Genomic DNA, 17977 nt, shown 5'->3' with positions numbered 1-17977 from the left:
GAGCCTCCTCCAGGCCTGGATTTTCATTCTTTGAGGCAGAAGCAAAGCGTCCCTACAAAGCATGCGCACAGGCCTCGTGCACGTATTCCAAACATCTCAGCATGGAGCCGTTCCTGTTATGCTGGCATCCTCTAGCAGGGAACATTCCTGTCATTCTGCAGCTCTTGGAACTAAAGAGCGCTTGGATAGAGACACTGCCAAAGGCCTCTGCGTAGTGAGTCACATTTTGGAGGTGCAAAAGTTGTGACGAGTGAACACAGAAGCCATTCAGCATTCACTAGGAGCTCATACGTCCCCTATATGTTAGGCTGCTGCATTCAAAGAGACATCACAGAGCCACTCTACTATTAAGGAATGCTATCTGAGTTACCTGCTTTGGAGAATGATAAGAATAAGCCTGATCTAACGTGTCCTTGGTGACTCTAACTACACAGCCTCCTCTCCCCATGCTGTTCTGCAGCACCAAGAGAATCAACCTCACCTATTAATTAGCGACTCCCTAAATGTACTCCCTGAAGGGGAGACACAGACACACACATTTTCATAGCGTTTTACAAATAGATCTCACAAGCATTTCCAACCCAAACTCACCATCTTTCCTACTCACCTTGTTGATGCTGAAATGTCCCTCAAATCTACAGCCATCCCCATTATTGAGAGGTATCTTCATCGAGTTGTCTATGTGACCCACTTCATGCCTTCCCATTTCATCCTGGATGTCTAGTCCAACTACTGCATGGGAGGGAGGAGAGGAGACAAAAAAAAAATCAAGAGAAAAAAAACCAGAAAGGTTGCATAGGAAAAGCACACAACTTTTACTGGAAAAAAAGTCCACATAATTTTCCCTGACACTTGACCAAAGTGTGCTAATAAAATAACATCATCTGTCAAATACTGGTATACCAGAATGAACTTTGTAACCGAACTTTTCAGACTGTTTATTTGACAGAAACACATATCCTATACTCTGCCAGTTAACTTCAATCTGAACTGCGTAAACAGAAAAACTTCAGGTAGACAACGTAGGTGATTTGTGAAAAGCCAACAAATGTCTGCTGTACTCAGAGTTACAAATGAAACTTGGGAGGTTTCCGGCTCCCAGACACTAAGAGGTCACCGTAAAAAGGGAAAGGACTTAGAAGAAGGTAGCAAGGGAGGTCAGCCACTAACAAGGGCTGCAGAGAGAGTACAGGGTCCAGGAAAACAGGTGGCCTAGCCTCGCCTGGAATACAAAGCAATGGGGTATTGGCAAAGGCTGCAGTGATGTGATATCCTGTTACTGAGGGGGCACTGTACAAATTCAGGCCTATTCCAAGTAGTACTTCAAATACAAATTAAAACAGATTAAGAGAAAGTAGGTACTCACATTCACAATGCAGATTTGGTAAACTGATGTTCAGATTCACTTCTATTTTACCTCCACTGTCTTTGTCTGGGTCATCCACGTACAGCTCATTAACTCTAGAGGAAAGAAGACACAGGTGGGTTCATGCACATAGCTACTTTCCACAGGAGAGGGTCAAAAATCAAACCCCAAAACAACCAGCCTTGGATGTGAAGCAAAAAAAAAACAAAAAAGGAACTTTGAAGCACAGAGGTGACTGCGTGACAGCCTGAATTCCAAGACAGAGGGACAACCACATGGGGACAAATCACTTTAATTTTACTTGTTGCTTGACATGTTCAGGATACGGAGGCTTTAGGCAACATCCTGGTCCCAAAAGAAAACAGCAGTCCTGCTCTCCTGTCTGCTTCTTGCTCCTTTCCCTAACCCCAGCTTCCACAGCCGATACAAAACAACAACCCAATGCTGAGAAGTGGCAGGCTAGCCTGCTAGCCCTCTGCTACCTGGCATGTGACTCCTTTTCGGAAAGAAGGAAGCACGTGCTTTCCACTTATTTCATTAACAGTCTTAGAGAAAGGCTGTTCTAGCCATCCCACAGGAAAACTTCCTCGTGGAACAAACTGTCCTCTATTATCGCCACCCAGCTGACACAGCAGCAGCAGCAAACAGCACGGCATGCCGCAGGGCATAGGAGCCCCCATGTGTGCTTGACCATGTCAGGTATGAAAGCTTTTTCTTCACTTCCCATCATGAGTGCTTTGTTTTTGGGTGCGAGGGCGCTCCTCTTTCACTTCTCCCTTACTTGCACCTTTCTCCCTTAGTATTTCATTTCAGGCTATGAGCTCTAATCAAAAGCAACGGCTAAAATTGAGAAGAGGATTCAAGTCAGGAAACAGATGGGATGAAACATCCTGGACAGCAGGATCTAACACCACGCAACAGCCTCCCAAAGAGGAGCGATGTGCCAGCACTGTGGGTGCTATGAAACAGATTTCACAGAAGACAAAATAGAGATACAGAGCAAAAGGAATACAGAAGTATAAATATTTATTGTTGGCACACACAATCTATCTGACAGCTAAAATATAGACCAAATGAACCAACGCAAGCACAGCCACAGGTCCTAGAGAACGCACTCCAGAAAAGCGTACCACACTGAAGCAGGAAGATGCAGAGGGTACCTAACAGCTCTATCTCTAACCAAGTCTGACACTGCTCTGTCTCAAGGAAGAAGATTTGAGAATTTATCTTTCAGCATAATAGATAATAAAGGTATGGGAGCTTGTGTTCAAGCAAGCGGCATAAAATAAACTATCTTTGCTACTAAGTGTTCTGTGTTATTTTTATTTAAAGCTCAAAGTATGTGAAATCCTTTGACAAGCCCTTGCCAAAGAGTATATATGCTAATAGACAAACCAGACCAAGGGCAGCTAACAAGACAGAATCAAAGCGATTCTGTTCTGGTGATACATCTCTGGACCACAGTGAACTGCCTGCCCCGTGGATTCCGAAGAAACAAGTCTTCAAACTGAGAAACACACAGCTGCCAATTTTTTTCTGATGTAATTACTCCCAGGTCAGTGAGGCTCGCAGACACTCATTTAAAATCAGCACAGCATTTGTCTTCGGCTTCACAGCCCTACCTTTCTCTGTTTTTAATTGGCTTGACAAGTTGCTTGCAATCATTACTCAACGTATTTTTCAAGTGATTAACAAAAATGACACAGAGGGAGAGGCGAGATTGCTCATCAGCGACCTAGTTAGAAGCTTCTTGGCTGAGCCCTCTCCTTCCAGGTGGAATGTGTTAAATCTTCTATGTATTCACCACCAGCAGACTAGGCAGTGATTGGGATTAAGTCATATGTCCAAATACGGTGGCAAGGAGCACTCCAGCCAGCAGAGGCATTACTCCTCCAAAGCACCGCAACTCTCTCCTCCTTCCCAGCCCCCAGCCCATTTTGTAGCAGCACCTGGTTTCTCTCCAGCTTTTCATCATCTCAGGTGTGACTGGGGCCTGGCCAGCTCCACGGCCAACTCCATGATCCTGACAAAAGGGAGCACCTGTGTCAGAGCTAGCACAGAAGGACATCAGGTTTGGCACCTCAGCTGATGCAGCCCAGCTCTTCGGAGTAAAACACTAGGAAGGTCACTGACTGTATTTGCAAATTTCCAGTTCTGAACAAGTCAGAAAATGGGCCCCCAAGCGTGATGTGTGAACAAATGCCCATGGGCCTTTCAGCGATAAGTGAGCAAGAAGTGGTCCCTGGTAGAAGTCAAAGGATAAACCATGCATACAGAGCCTCTCGAAGCTTTTACGTAGGAAGGCAAAGAGGTGAGGTCACTCAGTCACAGACTGGATCACCGAGGCAGAGAGAAGTAGGCCACTGTGCCCAGGTCACACAGTCCATTAGTCACAGAGATAAGGGACGCTGGCTTCCCATTCAGAGCTCTGGTCCTGCCCCTTGGGCAAGGCTCATAGCTATTTCCTCCTCCTCTTCACCCTGCTCCTCTCCTTAACCACATTCCCAGAAGGTTTCTTAGCAGGGGCTCCAAACTGCACTCTGCACTGATCTGCTCTGTTACTAAGGTGCCTCTCATGAAGGGGACCCTAGGGCACAGCGAGAACATACCACAGGCTAAGTCTGTCAGGGCAAACCTCAAAAGAAGATTCATCCTTTTTCAACAAACTGAAAATTTTACTCCCAAAATGCTTTCTCGAAATCTTGCAGGTAAAGCAGACATCCACGGTCAAGGCTGCTACTTCATGGATCTCCGCCTGAACCACTGCTGCCTGTGCCTGGACTAGTGCTCTTGTCTCAGTTGCTAGCCTCCTCCCCAGGGCCAGGAAACCAAATTGCACACAGCCTTCCTATAATTTCACCAGACAATCCTGGGATGTTGAGGAAAGCAGCATTTGGCACCTTTAGCAACTCCCCCTGAAAGGATAACGTCTCCAGCAGAAGAAAAGAAGCTGGCTCTAATTTATTGCTGTCTGTTCTGGAACGTAAAGTATCCCAGGATTAGAGCAACAGTATCTAACAGTGAATATGAGATGGTCATAAGGGAAATAAAATCTGAGGTCAAGCAGAAGGACACTGTAAACACAGCTGCTTCTATAGCTCTTTAGAGAGGCAGCATATAGGGTCATACTATAAAACCAGAGATGGCACATACCTCCTCCAAAGACCCCAAGGAAGTAGGAACTGGTATTTTACTGGTTGTTGTTAAAGTCCATTTGAACAAAAGAGGTACAATAAAGCAGAGACGAGATGCAGAGCTATGGAAATGTAATAGGGCAATAGGACACTTAAATGTGCACCTCACCCTGAGCAGGGCCTCCCATCACTGCTTCAAGGAAACAGAGGAAAGTTTCTGTACGCAGCAGGAGTGGTGATCCACACAGAAAGAATCTGCTTCACTTCTAGAAAGAGCCACTTTGAAATATTTCCCATTCCTGAATGATGCTGCTGGGCGATAGATGCTCATCCCGTTTGCTTACAAACTTGTAGCATTACACAGAAAGAGTTGGCTAAGATTGCAGATCTTGCACTGGTATGTAAGACAGAACGAGAGGGGCAAAGAGCAGCAGGAGGGCTTAGTGTTTCTTTAAGATTTTATCTAAAGAGAGACAGACTCATTCTCCATGCTTAGATTTATGACACAACAGCTTTGTTTCCCCAGAAAGAAAACTTCTCGTGTAACTTCTCCCACCTAGCAGCCCTGGCCACTAACATCAGACGCTTCGCACTTCCACAGTTGAACAGCCCATGGCCCTATGAGTGCAAGAGGAGCCACGAGGCATCGGCCATTCAGGGCTTCACACTCTGCCTGGGTGCTCTAAGTGCATCATGTTCATTCCCTGTATTCCACGGCCTGGCCTTTGCTTCAAATTGCAACTGTTTTTCTCTCTCTTTCACAGCAAACAGCCAGGCTCCCTCCTCCCACCCATCAGCCATAAAGATAGAAAATACAGCCACTTACTCCACAAGCTGCCTTTTACCTTATCCTCCGACTGCCAGGAGGCATTCTGCACTCTCCAGGCCCCTAAGCCTGAGGGGAAAAGTAATTACTCTTTCTTGAGGGAGTCCAAAGATTCTCTCAAAGGACTTTCTCAGGCAAATTCTCCAAGCCCTCTTGGCTCCGCTTCCCATTCCAGATCTCATCATCCACCTTCCATAGCTACAACCATCCTAAGCCAAGAGGGCTGCACTACCTCCTCCTCATTTGTGCCAAACAACAGAAGGCGTAATGTAAGAGAAAAAAATATTTTAAGATCATTTTCTCAATTTGTGCAAAGAAACAAGAAGCAAGTCAGCACATTCTCTGCTGGGTAATAAATTGTGCATATCTATTGCTCTGCCACTTGTAAGCTTCTTCCGTGCTCTGAATCTCAATCAGTTTACCATTTAGAAGGTCTCTGTCCCACTTTATGTCCTTGGCTTTGCTGTGAAGCACAGAAAACACACTGTCCTACAACAGAAGGAATTACAGCTCTCCAGGAGGCAGGAAGAAGAAGGCTTCCAAAGACGTCAACGTAGTCTTGAATCAGAAATTGCAAATGACATCATGACACCACCTTCCGCTTCCTCCTAACCTATACATGGACGTTAGGACAAATGGCATAACAACACAAATATATAACACCTTTTATTAGGTAATCTCCAAGTTACTACGCAAACATTAATTAAGCTTCTTAGCATCTCTGAGGTAGTCAGCTAAGCATTACATCCTACAGAAAAGTGTCTGTCTCAAGGTCAGTCCATAGAGAGAGCAGGATTACAACTTCCATTCTCCACCGACTACCAGGCCATATTCTACCCCCTGGTCGAACTTGCTTCACCATTTCATCTGCCTCAACTGGATGAGCCTGTGGAGCTGAACCTGCACCTCCAGCCCAGTGTCTGGAATCCGGATCAGAACACACAAGTTGTAGCACTGTGTTCCTGGTGCAGACAGCTCATGCTCCAAGGCTACCGTTTCTTGCAGGAGGAATGCTTATTGCACCAGGATCATCCTATGCTGCTCACTACAGCTACAGCCTGACCCTACAAGTAATTGTGAGAAATCACCATGGGACAAAGCCACAAGACACATTGCAAATACCCTGGAGAGCCTAAGGGACAGAAAAGATGTCAGGGTCTGATAACAATTCTGCGTCACTGCAGGATCGGTCTTGGGCATGCAAACAAACCCTGCGTGATCAAGCAATATTAGACTCAGAAGCACCTGGCTTTTTGCTTCCTCCCACTTTTGGAGTACCTGACAGCCTGTACAAACAGCTGAGTTGTACTGCAAGTGGTGCGGCCCTGGCACAGGAGCTGGGCTGTGTGATGTTCACAGATCAGCAGAGGTATTTTTCAAAAAGATTAAAACAAGGCAGCATCCTAAGTGAATAACCTGGCCACTTTAAATGAGCAGTTGTTTTTGACAATGCTGATGAGTTATGCTTATATTGACAGGTAGTATTTTTATTGTAGCTTACACAATTAACTGCCTCGTAGGAGGACACAGACTTTCAGGCAGCGAACTTGTCACTTGAGCCTGTTCAGTGCCAGCTACTTCCTTTAAAACAAACAAAAAACAAACAAACAAAAAACCCACAGCACAACACCACCACCACCAGAAATAGTCTGCTTCTCTCTACGCTGTACGCTGTGCCAGATGAATTGTTGTCTAGCAGGCACATTCATACCACAGATACTACATTCATACCCTCCTACCCCTTCCCCTGGCTGCCGATGCAATGCAGACTAGATTACTTAATTACATCTTTCCTCCTAATGATGGAATACTTGGAAAACTCTTATTGATCCTATAGAACATAATTCATGACCTAATTACAGTAATAAAACTGCAGGATTATCATCTTGCCAGCTATTAAATGCTGGAACTGATCTGGGTTAATTAGAAGAGATAGGTGATCTCTACATTCTTGATTTGCAACATAACAGCAAGATGAATGAGGAAGGCTGTTAAAGGTAGGGCAAGCAATTCCTAGTCCTCACTCTACTCTCAACCTACTGCCCCTCCTGCTCAGGAAATACCTGACACGTTTAACACTTGAGCTTCACGTCTTCAGCCATCTGAGTCATTCGCTCAGTGGAACAAGTGTGTTTGGTACTGTCATTTTTGCAGATGTTCAAATGTGAAGCACGGACCTCCTTTGTTTTATCTGTCTTTTACAGAACTGAGGAGTTAGATCTAAGTTCTTGCTTTATCTGAAGTCTTCAGTCACTCTCAGTCTGGATAGAAAAAAACAATCATGAATATCCTTGATTTCCAGAGTTCATGCTTCTCTTACTGCAATGATAGGTTGTGGTTGAGCTGAGGAAGGAGAACCTCTTCCTTCACCAGCACTAAACGGTGCTTTTCCTGGAAAGGATGCAATCCCATCTAAGAACCCAGCTTCAGCTTCCTTCGTGGCTGCTTCCTAACTGCCTGTTAGGGTCACGCAATGGACCTTCGACATGAGAAACTAGAAATTTTCTAGTTTGCTTTGGACTCATCTGCACAGGAAGCTAGTAAACAACAAAATAGGATGTGCATTTATAGTGTGTTACCTATGCCACATTAATTTCCTGCATGTCCACTGTAATGCATACAGTATCTTAATCCAGCTTCCTAGCTGAAGCAAGCTTCCCTGCCACGGACACAATCTGGGTGCTCATCAGACATGCCAACACACTGAGTTATGACATACCTACTGTTATGCACAGTCTTCCCCACATCGATAACCTGTTTGGGTTTAGTGTTATGACTGCTATCCTCAAGACGAAGGTGTAATTCCTTGGCCACCTAGACAAGCCTCCAGTAGCTGAGACTGCAAGCACTAATACAACGGGCTGGTCAAACAAAAACAGATTTGAAGTTGGGCAAGAGTGACCACACAGACTTCTAGTAATAGCAGGGCTTTAAATTGCCACAATCAGATGAATGCAGAAGGAAGTACAACAGTGGGGAGAAGCTAGCTAGTATTAGGGGTCAGTGTGGTGCAGAGCATATCTTATTTTCTCATGCTATAACACGTGAGTTCAGCAAACCATACCAATCTCTCTCTTCAAATACAGACACCAAAGAAACCCATTGGTAAGAGTCAGACAGCTAATCCTGTGGGTACCACTGCTGTTGAGGTTGCTACTGACTTGCCCTGAAGCAGGACATCAATGCACACACACCACACACTACTACTGGGCATAACAGGGCTATGAGGTAAGCACAAATTCACATTGGTGCACCTGGTTTGTCTCTGATGTAAGGCACCAGACCAGGTGCTCTAAATTTCAACTTGCCATCAAAAATGTGCATCTATCCCCATGCAATCTGGCTTTGTAAAGTCATGACTGCTTTAGGGGAAATATTACACAAGAGGAGAAAGACTGATGCAGTCTCATAATTCAGCTGGCACTGGCAAAGCAGGAAAGTTCACCCTGTACAAGAGCACACTCTAGTTAATCATTCAAATTCTGGCTGACACTAGGAAATTTCAAGCTGGAAGGGTTATCTTGTGCAAGAGATACAAAAGATATAAAAGAAACTTGATACAAAAGAAACTCGAAGCTTGCAATAAAAGGTGATGGGTATTGAGCAGTTTGCACAAAAGGAATCTTCTGCATCTGGAGATGTATTTGGCTCTTGGCAAACAAGGCTCAAAACATTTTTCTGAGTTAGTATCTCCATTGTTATCTGCCATCACTCAGTTTATAATGACGGTATAGAGTTCTCACACTGTTTCAGACCACATACAGCTCCACACATCTGCACGCATGTTCCAAACCACGAGACGATGCTGCCTCACAATGTAGTGTCAGCAGCACATTTTCAAGGGAGGCAGGAGAGCTCAGCAGCATCTCTGAGCACCCCTAAAGCGCTATGGGCTTCCCAGAAGAGAAAGCAATGAGTAAGAAATGGAAAGAGAAGAGTGTACTTCTACTTTAGAAGTCGCTGAACTGGGAAGCACCTGTTATGTGACATTCTGAAGTATTTCCGCTGTAATGGAGCAAGCCTATTCACAAATGCAGTGGGTGAGCCGTTCCCAGCAAGAGAGAATTCGATGACCGACAACTCATCAAAAAGAGGTTTTCACATTCAGCGACCTATTGTGTTGGACAGTCCGTGACGAAGCGGTTTCCTGCATTTGCCTCTGTCTCTTCCATGACATCCTCCCTAAAATTTTACTGCTTTACTGCCCACAAACACCTCCTCCCGAAGTAGTCCCTGCTGGGAAAGACAGCTTACCAACTCTGAGGTTTCAGCGAGAATCCTCAGTATTGAGGAACTGAGAGCACCTCTAGTATCTTAGTGGAGAATGCATCGTCTTGTTCAGAATGCCACAATATGAAACAAGCACAAAGAGGCCTCAGAGAATCAAACAGCTTCGCTGTTCAAAAACAAATCCGTAGTCAGGAAACAATCACTATATAAAGAAACATGCACTCCGTTTGATCAAAATGAGGTAAATATTTCTAATTCCTCTTGCAAAACACTAACAAAAAAAATCAGATAAGTAAATGAGTTCTAAGAGCAGAGCAACAAAAAGTACTTTTTTACTTGAAGCAATTTGTCTAGATTTCTCCGTTTTTTTTTAAACAAGAAAACCAAGAATTTCTCATAGTTAGCTCCTGAGAAAAGTAGGTTGATAAGGTGAGCCTAGTATTTTACAAACAAATGCATGGAATTGAATTCGAAGTAACAGTAAGGGAGTAAGAAACATGAGATATCATCTCTGAAACAAAAGAACAATAGGCGTAAAAATCAGCTAAAGCTAGATTACACTATTGCCTTAAGGTTAAACATTACTCAAGTTTAAAATTATTCTTTAAGTTTAATTCTTGATCCAAGTCAGAGATGCATAAAAACAATTAAAAGGTACAAGGTGATCAGAACCAATGCAAAGCATGGTTGGTCAAAATACGGCATAGGAGTCCAGTGCATTTCAGAGCTTTTGTGCTTGGCAGTGCCATCTGTGGCTATGTGCACCATCGTGCCAGTCTGACAGAAGTTCCGCCCTTCCTAACTCTCCAGGAAAACTGCATCACAGGTGGGTGAGCTCACTGCCACGTCAGTACGACTATGGAGAATGTTTCCTAGAACCCCAAACAAAGGTACTTAAGTTAATAGTTACCAAGAAAAGTCAACTTTAGGGCAGGAGGAGTGTAAGAACAGAAAAAAAACCCACCATGATCAATGAAAATACTCATTCTATGAGCAATTCTTAAAAGAGTAAGTTATTACTATTTTTCTCATAGCAGGTCCAAAAGAGATCACATGGGGACAATTCCCCTTCAGGCACAAAACCTGTCAACTAAATTGTCAAGCAAGACTTAATGGGCACAAAGAAAGAAGACAAAACTCATGCCACAAGTAAAGCTATCTGCATGTATCAGACATTCAGTTCTACCTGGCATGGAAAAAAAAAGGTTTATTAATATTAAAGTAATAAGCACTCATTTTTATACAATCCATTTTCTCAAAAAGTGTCTCCGAAAGTATCGAGTGAAGAGTGGCAGAATGTGATCCTCATTCTACCCACAGAGATGTTAAGGGAAAATAAAATGTGTTGTCAGAGATCCCAGGGATCTGCAACAAGATCCCACGCTCTCAGAGCACAGGCTGTGTGGTTTCAACCAGCAGGCACCACACATTTAAACTTTAGGTATCAGTGATGAAAAAGACACTGATTCAAAGTGAATCTGGAAAAATAAACAAGTACAGAGAAAAGCATGTATTCAGGAGGAGATGGGAAATGAATCTCTGAAGAGGACAAGAAATCAAGAACTACAGGAGGAAGAGGTGCCGCAGCAGATTGGCACGTATCTTCTTCGCATTCACAGTGTCTTATGCCCATCTATTATCAGAGAACTGAAAAGGAATGGGAGGCCTATCCATCTTGCTCAACAGACAAATCCAGTGTGCAGCTGATAAAGGATCAGGCAGGTCTGGAACAATTTTCTGTAATATAAATATTTTAGTACCAAGTTTGCCTAGCTTATCTCAGCAAAATAAAAAGCTGAATGAATGACGGAGTATTTTGACTCAACCAAAAGGAATCCTAAACCACTAGACAACTAACTGGGCTAGTGAAATTACCGGCACATTTTTCCAAGGTAACGGAGTACATCTGTAAAGAATCATGTATAAACATACATTCAAACAAAGGAAAACACGGATTTTACTTACATTTCAGTGGCTATGAATCCGGTGAGCTCAGACAGGAAGAGAAACAGTATGAAGAGACAGCAGCAGACAGAGACTGGAAAAGAGGAAAGTTGAGGAAAAGGTTAGTTTATATCTCAAACGAAGACACAAACTGTTTTCATGCAGGCAGATCATTTCCCCTGCAAACATGCCACCCAGATGCACCTAACAATTAATAATTTTTCTGTAGAGACAATGACTCACACCAGGCCACAGAGCAGTGACTTCAATGGCATGCCAACACTCGGCATCCAGCTGGGTACCTTAACTCTTGGCCTACCTTTTCCACCATGATTTCCATCTTGCCATGGCTCCTGCATTCTTCACCTCCAACACACTACACTGGTCAACCAGCTCTCCCTCCCCCTTCACAAAAGTTCTTGACAGCAGTACTTCTTTTGGAGCCCTTGTTCCACACTAAATTTTATTACGCTAAAACCTCCTTCAGAAGAGTAAAAAAAAAAAATAGGCATTTCCTTGCTTCAGAAGCACACAGTCAGCTATGTGGTGTTTTGTAGATTAGGAAACATTCTGGTTCTTTGTCAAGTTCTAAGGCTATATGTACGCTGCCTTGCAGCCTGCACTGTGTGAGACATAGCTGGTACCGCAGAGACTGTTGTGACAATGGACTAGACTAAACAACGCCTCGTTCTCCTCTTATTTCTCCATTTGTCAACATACTGACTCTTCAGAAAAGAAAAATTCATAGCCAAGTCATTGCTAAGTACCTGGACAAGTCCTATGTCATTTCTAAGAAAGCCAACCTATAGTTAAAAGAAGGGAGCCAAAAGTTACTACTGTATTTTTTGTTACTTTTCATCAGAAAATGGTTCAAACATTGTACAGTGACATTCATGCAGCAGCGACAGTCGGTGTCATATACAGGAGGGGCTGGGAGGAAGGAAGGAATGGCTGTGAATCTCACTGAATAGGGATGACTAGACATGGATGTGCCAACTCAAGGAGACGGGGTTGTATTAAATAAAATACCCAAGTTCATCATGAATCATTATACAAAAGAGTAAATCGGGAAATGGCATGACAGCAGGCGCAGTCTGGTTCACCCCTTGGTCCCAGCAGAGTAACAATGACCAAGCAGTCTTTGGAAATGACCATTTTACCACAGCCACTAATTAAGATTGAGAAATGTGTAAGAAAAACTCTCTTCCTCAACTTTATTCCACATGACCTATACAGCCTGAATATCCTTTCCTCCAAAAGGCTCAAACAACAACTGGCTGGGGAGTAATTCTAATCAAACTACTGTGTCTGTCCACAGTCCTTTGGTACAGAGCATGGGAAGGAAAGAGGAGGTACTTCAGGCAAATACCCTTCAGTGACCTGAAGCCATATGCCTCCTTCTTCAGATTAGTCAGCCTGTAGTTCTGAGGAAAGAGAAATAGACAGCTTCCCCTTCTTCATCAGAGTAATTTCAAGAGTGGATTCATTTACTGACCCTCTCAGAAGTGCGGGGGATTAAAAGAGACGTCAAAAAGCCCTTATGAAGAAAAAGGGGAAAACGAAGTCAAAGATCAGTAGGAAAATGGGAAGCCAGAGGGGATATTCATTGGAAAAGAGAAACCTCAGCTGGTCAGACTGTCACTGCCAAGCCCTGGCTGTGAAGATGCAGAAGAACACAACACGGCTGTAACCCAGCTAAGTCACCAGCACAGTGCGTCATGGAGGCGGAGAAAGATCTACTTAAAACACAGCAACAAATTCTTATGAGAACATATACACCTACATAAGAACACAGAAAAGCAGCCAGGCACAAGACTAGTTGATCCAGTGTTTCTCACCATTAATCACCAAACAGCAGACACACAAGATCTCTGATCTTTGGCAGTATGCAGGGGAGAATGCATGACTGAGACAACTCTTTCAGCTGTTTCCCATATTCCCATTTGCCTTATTCTCATCTTGTAAAAGTTTTCCACAGCATCAGACAGACCCCTCTGCTCTCCATCACTTCTTTGCAAGCCCGCTACTGCTAACTGTCAATTCTCACCCAGAGCTTTCCTCCTCTTCCAACTTTTCACTTTCTTCTCTGTCATTTCCATTATCAAATTACCTCCTCCTTTCCTGGTACACAACGTACTGTCTCCCTTATGTCCCTTTTCCAATCCAGCTCTTCCAGTGAAGACCTGTGACAATACATACTAAGTACAGTACAATAAAATTGCAAGAATCTGCATGTAAGAAGTCCTGCAAGAATGTCCTGAAACACCTGGCGGGGACTGACTTCCAAAGGCCTTGGATATTTTTGTCAGTGTTTGAACTGCAAGGGCAGTTTTCAACCTGCAAAAGAGATGACTGAGAGTGGACACGAGAAAGGTGTGGAGAAGATGAATGGGGAACAACAACTCACTGTTGCTTCCAGAACAAGAATGTGACAGAAGGCTGAGCTTTAGAACAAGAGGAGGGAGGTTTTCCTCTATGTGACACTTGGCACTCTGAAATTTCTCAATGCTAGGAAAAGTCTAAAAGACGAAAGGAAAAGGAAAAGGAAAAGGAAAAGGAAAAGGAAAAGGAAAAGGAAAAGGAAAAGGAAAAGGAAAAGGAAAAGGAAAAGGAAAAGGAAAAGGAAAAAGGAAAAGGAAAAAGGAAAAGGACATGCCCAGAAGAAGAAACCCACTGATGGCCACTAAACACAAAAGAACCACCTCTGCTTCAGGAAGTTCAGAGCTGCCAGATGAGGGATGTCTGGGCACTGTTTCACCCATCCTCGTGCTCTTCCTCAGCATTTGCTGCTGATCACCACCTTGCAGAGTACACTGCACCTTACAGAGTGCAGTGACCTTGCTAGCATGGCTGCTCTAGTGTTAAAGCGTTCCTGTACACACACATCTCCAGAGCAGGGGGTGTCTTGGGCATCACACTTACACAAAAGCCTTATGCTTTGAACCGTCTCTTGCTGCCAAAGCAACCCTCTCCTCAGTGTACACAGCTGTATTCCGGCACATAGAACACTCTCAGTGCAACAGTTTACACATATTGAGCTTCAGCTACTTATTCCATAGTGAAGATCTGAACTTGCTTCCATACAAATGCATGGTTCCAGCCACCTACATATGACAACTGTATTCTATCTAGAAAAGCAGACTGAAGACTGGAATCAGATAGAATAGCAAAAATTAATGCATAAAGCTTAGCTTAACTTAGCTTAACTGCAAGAGCACTGTAATGTTCCCACAGAGCTTAAAGGACAATCTAAGACAGGTTTTATAAAACTCTAGTATGACAAGGTGATCCACATAGCCAAGGTTGCTCGTTGTAGACACATTGAAACACACTGGTTTTGAGAAACTCCAAAATGATGAGAAATTCTACCAAGCACTTTTTTTCCGACATTGGCTTCTACATCCTAACCCTTCTGTACATACCCCTTCTGATATACACCCCCACCTAGGTACATTCCTGACTTCCTCCCCACCCTTCAAGAAATGAAAGAAATGCAAACCGTTTAACAACGTACAGACTGAAGGAGTGAATCTTTGTCTATATTAAGGCATAAAATTAATAGTATTTATTGTACAATGAAGCAAACTGCTATGAAGTGCAAGGATTGGGTCTTGTTACAGATGACATGTGAATCATAACTCTGATATTTCCTGATGTGTATTTAAAACTCCAGCCTCCAAACAGCATAGAGTATTTCTGGATAATGTTACCATGTGTGCATAAAAGACGTGCATGCAAACTATGCATCCGCACTGACTGTTAAGCAGAAGGATTGCTACAGCAGCTGTTCGAGTTGCAGGCCCCTCTCTCTAGAAGTCAGACTGCTACTGTACAGATGCCAGCTGTCAGACAGCCAGGGCATGTGCCACTGCTGCCTACATACCCAAACATGGCCAATTTGTCACCATATTAATCAGGTCTGCTAGAATGGCCATGTGCTGGCATCACAGACACACTGCACCGGGGTCAGAAGGCTTGTAAGGACTGGCACAGCACCTGGTGGAAGAGGGACAACAACAGCACGACTGTCTTAGTGGCACATGAACTGGAACACAGTCTGAAAGAAGAGATTTTTACTAAGAACAAGGGATGCCTAACTACTGCCTGCATTTCAGAGACTTCCACAGCAGCAGCGGGTGTCTTGCCCTGTGCAAACCCCACCACACTAAACTACGGGGGACTGCTCTTGGTTCCTTTGTTCCTACTAGTTTTTAGTAGCCAGAAGGGTTGCTGCACAGATCCGAGATATCTTATAGGCAGTGTGCTTTCAAAATTACAAAAGCCTACAGAACAGAAACCCTCCAGTCGGCTTCTGAACTTGCCTGCATTCAAGACTGCCTGCTCTTCTCCATCAAAATACCTTTACACTTATTCGGAGCTGCCTCTTTCCTAGCAGTTGGCCCCTTTACCCCTGTTGGTTGGAAGCAGTGTTGGTACTTACATCTCTTTTCTTTTGTAATGATCTGTTCCTTCCTCTCTAATAAACCTCAAGCTTCTAAAACAAAACAAAACAAAAAACAACCCCCCAAAACAAGCAAATAAACAACAAAACAACCCACACTCAAAAAGGGTTTTTGCTTTGTTTGTTTGTATGTTTGTTTGCTTGTTTTTACAATACAAACACAATTGGAAGAATCCTGCAGTAATCTGCTCCCATTCCAGAAAGCGCCAGAAAAGATTCTGAAGTCTCAGCAGAAATCACACAGGAAGGACTGCAACAGTCAGATACTACAGGCTATTTTGTATCTACTCTGTAAAGCCAAGTAGCACCTTCCCCCACCTCCAAGCCTCCATTATGGTTAACAACTGAATTCCCTGAAGCATTTATCACAAACACATGAGACCTTCCCAGGCTTCAAGCTGCCATGGCAATGGGCTGGTCTCATTCATGGCCTCCTACAACACTCAAGATTACTGACTTTCAAATTACAAGTCACAGGCTTGGTCAGACAGAAAATCCATTAGGAAAGCTGCATCCAGGATCCTCACATGCAAAGCTACCACAGGTTGCTGGCTGGCTGTGTGGTTCAAAAGCTTCTATCAGCCTTTCTGCAAACACTCTGACAAAAAGAAGGAGAACCAGTTAGAGCAGAAAATCAAAGCCTGAGAAGCTGCAACTAACAATAGAGAAAAATAAGTCAGCTAATAATTTTAAGTAAGAGTCACAGCCTCCAAGCCTTCCCACAACACACTTATCGCTTGAGCTGTTTACTGCAGATCTGAAAGCCTAATACTACTGGATGGCCTTTGATGGGTTTTTTGTTTCTAAAACATTCTCTTTTGCAGGTGATTCATAGCAAGACAAATTCTCAAAGGCAGCCCAGTTATAGTGTGGGAACCCTTCGTTTCCAAAACAGAAGAGAAGGTAGGATCACTAAACAAGTTCAAAGTGTTCTTTCAAAACACTCCATCTGGTATACCTCTAAATTACTGAACAGTTTTACTCAAGCTCTTTGTTCACAGTCTCAGCAAACCAAAGAGGGAATCGACATGCAAGTAATTCAGCGGTGGGGATAACAGGGAGGACAAGGACTCTCTGAAAGTAAATATTTATGGTAACAAGCTATCTTCCCAGAAACACAGAATAGTTGAGGCTGGCAGGGACCACTGGAGATCATCCCATCCAATGCCTCTGCAAAAAACAGGGTCAGGTCTACTTGTTTAGAATATCCCAAGGCTGGAGACTCCACACCACTGGGCAACCTGCTCCAGGGCTCGACTGCCACCACAGTAAGAACTGAGGAGTTCCTTTAGCTCACAAAAGGCTTTGCTTTGTGTCCCATTGATTCACCGCTATTGACTCAGTTCTATTTGGTGCCTGCTGTCACCAAGGGATATGACATCACCCACGTCAGCAATGACATACAAGGCTACTGACCCATCTACAAGAACGGATGAATTGAGCACAACTATATGATCAAAGGAAGTCACTGTTCAATGGAACAGGAAAGCTGCAATAGGCATCTAATTACAGACTTGGCAGGACCAACCTGATCAATGTTTACCACTCTGCACAGTGCACGCACTGGATATAATTGTGTGAAATTGCATTACTCAGCCTACAGCCTACCTCAGGAGGAGGAAGGAAGGAAAGGAGGCTCGAGGCAAGAGATTTGTATCAGCTGAAGTCTATGCATTGATATACAGGAGTGAGAGTGGATCACTATCAGTGGTTTCTGACAAACTAATTATTCTCCTTTAAAAGCATGACAAATAACAATAAAATAAGATCTCTGCTCAATAGTCCCATCTACAATGTCAGATGAATCCCCGAAGTACACTGTGACAGAAATACCTGTTTCCCAAACCACCCCCTCTGACGGCCACTGCACGTTGCCATCCACTCTGCTCTTCATGCAACCAGAGTCCAAAACCTGTACTCTCTATTTGCAGCAGTTGGGTTCTTCAAATCTCTTCAGTAAGTAAAAAATATAACTGTGAACACAACAGTTATCAGCTGTTCCTCACAATGAAGAG

At 43.7% G+C, this 17977-nt stretch overlaps 1 protein-coding gene across 2 annotated transcripts in view; it reads right to left on the bottom strand.

Moving 5' to 3' along the window:
• ERGIC1 (endoplasmic reticulum-golgi intermediate compartment 1) overlaps window positions 1–17977 on the bottom strand; it is a 58992-nt gene that overhangs the window by 19907 nt on the left and 21108 nt on the right. For both annotated transcript variants that reach the window (XM_021410452.1, XM_021410451.1), the window contains exons 3-5: window positions 11522–11594; window positions 1367–1461; window positions 608–732 (exon numbers count right to left, since the gene is read on the bottom strand). In XM_021410452.1, the coding sequence (XP_021266127.1) occupies window positions 608–732; window positions 1367–1461; window positions 11522–11594 (293 nt within the window). The remainder of the gene's footprint in view (window positions 1–607; window positions 733–1366; window positions 1462–11521; window positions 11595–17977) is intronic.

The sequence above is a fragment of the Numida meleagris genome, chromosome 12 (assembly GCF_002078875.1).
Source record: "Numida meleagris isolate 19003 breed g44 Domestic line chromosome 12, NumMel1.0, whole genome shotgun sequence".
In the NCBI taxonomy this organism is placed as follows: domain Eukaryota; kingdom Metazoa; phylum Chordata; class Aves; order Galliformes; family Numididae; genus Numida; species Numida meleagris.
Note: the sequence above shows the minus strand (reverse complement) of the source record. Positions and strands in the feature narration are given on the sequence as shown.